Source organism: Octopus sinensis, linkage group LG4 (assembly GCF_006345805.1).
Source record: "Octopus sinensis linkage group LG4, ASM634580v1, whole genome shotgun sequence".
NCBI lineage: Eukaryota > Metazoa > Mollusca > Cephalopoda > Octopoda > Octopodidae > Octopus > Octopus sinensis.
Genome location: NC_043000.1, coordinates 89,354,947 through 89,362,446, shown reverse-complemented (window position 1 = coordinate 89,362,446; position 7,500 = coordinate 89,354,947). Strand labels below are relative to the sequence as shown.

Genomic DNA, 7,500 nt, shown 5'->3' with positions numbered 1-7,500 from the left:
CTTTCTGTACATGGATAGGATACGACAACTATTTGCATTACTTCATATGTTTACATTGTAGATTTCAAAAACGGCTGAGTTATTTGTTTCACTTTTACTAATTTACGCTGAGATGTGCATAAATCTTCAATTAATTAAAAACGCGGTCAATGAATAAGAGTACCTTACTTAGATTGGCCATTACAGTTGTCCTCGGGTTTGAGCTTAGTATAAATAGCGTTTACCCTACAGTACTAGTTTTTATTTTGGCGGCGTGGATATTTGAAACTCTCCTATTCAATGACTGTATAAATGTTTCTAGCGGGGATTTTATTTGTGGATTCCACAGTAAATCATTTAGGTTGAAGCAGAATATATTCACATTCTTTCTATGTTGCTGATGTGAGGGAAATAGTATGAGGGACTGTTTCGTAGTTTGTTCAGTGCTCCTCAAAGATACGAGTTGCCTGGGTTCGTCCACAATCAATAGTATACAGAACTGTAGTATAGAGGTAATATTTAACCAAGAGTAAGGCTATACAATATCATATTTTTCAGCTGTTTTGTTTTACGTTGTAACGTCGCATAAAATAGATACCTTGATTAGCCATTACATGCACAAATATGCAAATAAGACAATGTACCGTGTCGCTAGCCTATTTCAGACGTTATATCCCGCTTGTATATATTCTATACAATGGCAAGAGTAACCAGGTAAATCCTGTTTGCAGAGAAGTTAATGAACCATGAAACGATCCGTCAATGAATTCTTTCCTTTTCTCTGCACATCAGTAGCACAGAAAATAGTGGTTATATTTTTATTTAACTCACAGTGAAACTTTATATTGTTCAAATTTATTCAAATTCTTCTGATTTAGGCTTTTATGCATAGAAACTATTTTAAAGCAATTTCCGACAGTTCTCCATGAAACTTGCTTCATTGCCTTCATTCTTGTTAACTTATACAAATCCATTATGCAATTATATTTTCATCACGTTAACTTTAATAATTACTGATGCCAGCTTAAGTTGTTCAAATTTCTTTAAAGCTCAGCGAATGCCTTAGCAAGATGGTTAAATTAAACGATGTAGTCTTTGAAAACAAGAAAATTACTTTGACGATCTTTAATGACAAATTATTTGCATGCTGAAGAATTGTCAAAGAAGAAAACGATGTTTTTGCTATATTTCTAATTCTCACTTAACTAACCATTTGTTAAATGCAATTGTAATTATAACAGCATTTACATTAAAGAAGTCAATGACCTGGTATACTTTTGGTACCTTTAAAACCACGAGGGTATTTAGAAATTTTTCCCAGTTGCAAGATCTCATTCCTATCTGTATATATAATTGCTACAAAGAAGGGTCCTTCTCGCTTTTGAATATTGATTTAAATATTTACACCTTTCACATTTTATTTTAAAATAAATAAATCATGCATGACAATTGCCCGAAATAAAGCACTGCTTTGTTTTCTAAACACTTTCCGGAGAAAATTCCAGCAATAGATTTTAGCAATTCTATTCAAATTCATACATCAGGTGAAATACACACACACAAACAGACACAGACAGACAGACACACACACACACACACATCAATTCTCCCAAAACATCACTTCTTTCTTCACTCTGGGCGTGTTTGCGAACAATATTTTCTCACCTTTTCTACCTGCGAAACCATCAATCAAATGGTGCCTAATTTTTAACATCGGCTCTGCGTTGATACAATTTTGGTCAGCATATCACTGCGTTTTTAGATTTTCTTCTAGAGAAACAACATCTTTAACATATTATTATGATGATGAGGTTCGTTTCACAAATTACCAGTAACCAGTTTAGTTCAATAGAAAATATACGGTAAATAAATTTGAAAATCGCAATTTCATTATTTGGAACTTCTCACGGATTTCAAATAAAATCCGTGAGAAGCCCATCTTCACGTTTCACTCGACTTTAAAGTCCCTCTTCACGTTTCTCAAGAGGAACCGCTCTTCACGTTTATCCTCGACCTTAATGTTACACAATAGCTTAACGTCATAAAATTAGCAAATTACGAACATCGTTTACTTGGAAACTTTGATAATAAAAATAATTTGATGACTGATTTTAAATGTATGAAGCTGTGGCCAAGTATTATCCAGATGGAAGAATATCTTTGGTCTTGAAACCAAAGATGGTAATTTTTCTTCTAGCATTGACTTAAACCGCTCAAGCTGCTCGCAGATCTCTTTTGTTATCGTTTGGTTTGGGTTTAAAAGTTCAAAGTGGACTAAACCTTTTATATATCTCACCAAACAGGTAACATCTTACGTGGGTGAAGACCTTCTATAACTTGAGGTGCCGGTGTTCACCTTTCCCTAACCGCTGTCTTCAGCGCTTGACATATTTATAGAGAACCAATTTCTTGTCACCAGTCACTGTTCGGTCCAAGAAAATGTTCATTCGTGAGACGTGACAGCAAAGAAGGGCACACACTCAGTCTATGAGCGCAATTAGATTCGGAATGTTTGTGAGGAAGCCATTGACCCAACTTGCTGAAACTTCCGATGGCAGGCAAATGACGATGCATGGTTGAATGACCACATCTAAGCTCCTCTGCAAGTTCCTCCACAGTTACAATGGAGTTTTGTTCCATCACGATTTGCAGGACGTCTTCGTCGAGGTCTACAGATGTTCCAGGACGAGACTCATCTTCTAGGCTATAGTTTCCAGCACAGAATTTTTGGAACCACCGTTGACACTAGCTTATCCTTATTGTCCCATCCCCATATATTGCATTAATATTTCTCGCACTTACCGTTATGTCGTTGCCTTTATTGAACTAATAAAGGAAAATATGCCGAATATGCGCCTTTGTCACTTTCATTATAGCTTTAGGAAAATAAATTTAAATGGAACTTCACTCTTCACAAGTTGCACTACGAATAAGGACAAGGTAAAATTACTACCTGCTTTTATAGCAAGTTGATGCAGGTAGTTTATCCCGCTCCCTCCGACTTTTAGTTCATGCAATTGAAAAAACCCATTGTTTATGGGATGACCCAATATATACATACACACACATATATATATATATACATAGGCACTCACACACACACATATATATATATACACGCACAGACACACAAACAGACACACACACACACATTATCCGAGAGGCCTGGCAACAGATCTATAATAATATCTGTGTCGTTTATTATTTGTTAATGTATTATTACTATTTACGGGTTGAAACAATATATCTTCCTCCTTGTTATTGATAATGATGAGAAATTGTGAGGATTTTGGTTCGATTTTGGATGTAGATGTATGTATATATATTCAGACGGGTATATATATATATACATGTATATGTATATACATATATATATAATTATATATATATATATATATATATATATATATATATATACTATATATATATATATAATGTATATATATATTATATATATATATTATTATATATATATATATTTATTATATATATAATATATATATATATATATATATATTATATATTATATATATATATATATATATATATATATATATATATATATAGCAAGTCAGGGGCTCCTGTTGTATATATATATATATTTGTGACAGACTATGCCTTTCTTTTGCTGGGCGCAGATCTCATTTGTCAAACCATGCAAAACGAACCTCCACCAGCTATTCTGTCTATATGTCTGTGCACACCTTTGAATGCAGTGTATACCAGAAGGTTTTCAAATCTAATGAAGGCCTCAGAAGGCATTTTAGATCCACAAAATTCAGAACTTATCTGCAGCTCTTGGTGGTCCAAATTGGATGTTCAATCTATGTGAGTGTCTTTTCAGAACATTTTTTTCGTTTAAAAAGCCACATCAGATGCCATAATGGTTTTAAGGTGTAGGTACAGGAGGTGGTCAAACTCTGCATAAGGAGTAGACATCCATCATATATATATATATATGTATGTATATGTATATATATACTCTTTACTCTTTTACTTGTTTCAGTCATTTGACTGCGGCCATGCTGGAGCACCGCCTTTTAGTCGAGCAAATCGACCCCGGGACTTATTCTTTGTAAGCCCAGTACTTATTATATCGGTCTCTTTTGCCGAACCGCTAAGTGACGGGGACGTAAACACACCAGCATCGGTTGTCAAGCAATGCTAGGGGGACAAACACAGACACACAAACACATACACACACACACATACATATATACATATATACGACAGGCTTCTTTCAGTTTCCGTCTACCAAATCCACTCACAAGGCATTGGTCGGCCCGGGGCTATAGCAGAAGGCACTTGCCCAAGATGCCACGCAGTGGGACTGAACCCGGACCATGTGGTTGGTTAGCAAGCTACTTACCACCCAGCCACTCCTGCGCCTATATGTATATATATATATATATATATATATATACATATATATATTATATATATATAGTATATATTATATATATATATATATATATATATATAATATATATATATATATATATATATATATACATATTCATATATACATACACACTCACACACACATATATATACGACGAGATTCCGGACAGCTCCTGACTATCAGCTCAAAATCCATTGTAGCGAATCGAACCCCACATACCACATAATTATACTTGCGTGACATCATGTTTCTATGTGGAACGATAGAGCGGTGCATTTAACAAATATATACTGTGGTATCGAGTCTGTAACCTTCTAGCGAGGCCTTGTTTGCCTATTGTCTCTTAAGTGATTGAGGAAGTGCCACAGTGTGACGTATAGGAATGACTGAAAAAAAATAATAAATTAAGAAACAAACTCTCTGGATTTCTGCCTTCAAATTTGGTATATATGGCGTTTATAAGAAGAAAGCTACTTACCACAGTTTATATAACGTAGTGAAAATATAAATTTACTTTATTTCAAAATCCTTGTGAGAGATTTCAGTTTCAATGATACATTTAAACCTCGTTGAAACTCTGGAAAGCAAATATGACCAACGCCTCGAATACATTAGGTATCTTACATAATCTTCACCTATAAGCTGACTTGTCTTGTATAAATATGGAATGTAATGTGTCATGTACGGTACATTACATGTACGGTACATTACATGTACGGTACATGTACGGTACATGTGCAAATCAAAATTACTTGTTGATAAAAATTATATTTAATGTATAAATGAATACGAATTAAAAAATTACATTTAATTAAGAGTTTTATTTTAATTTCAGAATGCAACTACTCTATAGCAGATGTTGTGTTTGCACTCGATGCATCAAGTAGCGTCGGGGCTGTTAATTTCCAGCGAATGCTAAGATTTGTCGATGCCATCACGAAAAGTTTTGAAGTCGGTAAAGACTCTGTTCATGTGGGTGTTGTAACATTTGCAGATCACGTAAAGCTGCGTTTTCATATGAACAAATATTACAACATGTCAAAGATATTGGAGGAAATCAGAAAAATACCATACAAAGGAGGTTCAACAAATACTGGTGAAGCTATTCATTATATACGTACAACTAGTTTTCTCTCTCAAAACGGTGCCCGTTCCAACGTGCCTAAAATCGCAATTGTCATTACTGATGGACGTTCGAACGTTCCTGTTACGACAGCTCAAGAAGCTGCTGCTCTCAAGAAAGACGGCGTTATCGTATTTTCTATTGGAATTGGTAACAAAGTTTATCCGACAGAACTGGAGCAGATTGCATCAGCAACAGCTAAAGATCACGTATTTTTGGTCAATAACTTTGAGGCTTTGAACAACATAAAGAAGGCCGTGGCATTCCGAGCTTGTGAAGGTTAGTACATATAGAATTTCTGGCTTTTGATTTAGTATCTTTTTATCTTTCATCTTTTACTTGTTTCAGTCATCAGATTGTGACCATGCTGAGGTACCGCCTTGAAGAATTCATAGTCGAATGTATCGACACCAGTACATATGTTTAAGCCTGATATTTACTCTATCGAATTCTTTTACCGAACTGCTAAGTTACGGGGACATAAGCACACCAACACCGGTTGGCAAACGATGTACATACACACACACAACATATATATATATATATATATATATACGATGGGCTTCTTTCAGTTTCCGTCAACGAAATCCACTCACAAAGTTTTGTTCGGCCCGTGGCTATAGTAGAAGACATTGGCCGAAGGTGCCACGCAGCGGGACTGAATCTGCAACCATGTGGTTGAGAAGCAAGCTTCTTACCACACAGCCACGCCTGCGACTATATGTTTTATTTTTCGATTTATGTTTTACCTTTGTTTGTTCTTATTGTTTACTGTTAGTAGTAATTGAGGAAAATTCAATTCATGTTTGATCTATTTCATTTACAATTCGTATTTGTGATTTTCGATTGGTATTTATTGCCAGGATGAATTGTATCAGGCTGGTTTACGAATAACAAAAGCATGAATCTGAAATAGAGCTTGTTTTTCTGCTCTGCTTATATTTTCTTTTCTTCGGCATCGTCCTCAATATTTCATTCGTACAGAATCTGAATAAGAAAAAGGTAGAGAGATAAAATGTAATAGTGAGGTACGACAAAAAGTTGAGACAGTCTGTGAGGAGTTAAGATATGACAAACATAGAAAGATAGATTAGGTGCATTGATTAGATTCAGTCGTTTTTATATATGTCACCCAATTGTAAAATCTAAAAGTATGTTCCTTAATCAGAGAAAGAATTATAAATGTTAAGCTACGAGTGAATCTTGTTTCCTCTCGTTATATATCAGGTAAACTAATTAAATAGGTTGTGGAAGTAGCAGCTCATTTTATAAGTTTCCCCAAAATCTGTTGGTACTTAGCTGAGTGTCTTTCATCAGAACTCAAGAAAAAAGAATTATTTTCCGAAATGGTCATTGCGATATTCACATCCAGGTATTATCAAAAATTGCTCGCGAAACGTAGATGTAGATTGTGCTAAGTTGGCATTTCTGGTTCTAGTAAGTGGCTCAGGGCTCACAACCATATGCAAGGAATAATTGCTTATGTAAAAATTAGTGACATTTCCAATCAAACGCAGGTTTTCTCCTAATGACACATAGAAAATAATATATTGTAATTTGCTACGCCTCGACCATCATTAGTTTTAGAGTAAAATATACTAATTTCGTGCAGAACAAAAGAAATATATTACCAGCGAACTTTATTTTCTGTTATGAAACCGACAATAACTTTTTTACTTCACAATATGGAGAATGTAGATTACAAAAATTAGTATATGACGCTATTGAATTTGATTTTTATAAAGTTTACAGGTTTATGAAGATAATTATCTTGTAAGGAAATGAACTGATTAACGATTATATTCACTATTTACAGCACAGAAAAATACAACAGAGTCACCAGTAATTATCGAGAGTAAGTAGAACTTGAATAATTATTGTATTTGTGGCTGAACAATGATTGTTTTCATTTTTCTCCATTTTATTTTCTATTTGATTATCTTAGTTATACAAAACCATCTTATTAGATAATTCACATCATGTTTTGCGTGTTCGA

The 7,500-nt window shown here is 34.4% G+C and overlaps 1 protein-coding gene across 1 annotated transcript in view; it reads left to right on the top strand.

The window, feature by feature from the left end:
- Positions 1–7,500, top strand: part of LOC115210527 — a 139,410-nt gene that overhangs the window by 12,802 nt on the left and 119,108 nt on the right. The window contains exons 4-5 of the mRNA XM_036502240.1: positions 5,217–5,783; positions 7,321–7,359. Coding sequence (XP_036358133.1) covers positions 5,217–5,783; positions 7,321–7,359 — 606 coding nt within the window. The remainder of the gene's footprint in view (positions 1–5,216; positions 5,784–7,320; positions 7,360–7,500) is intronic.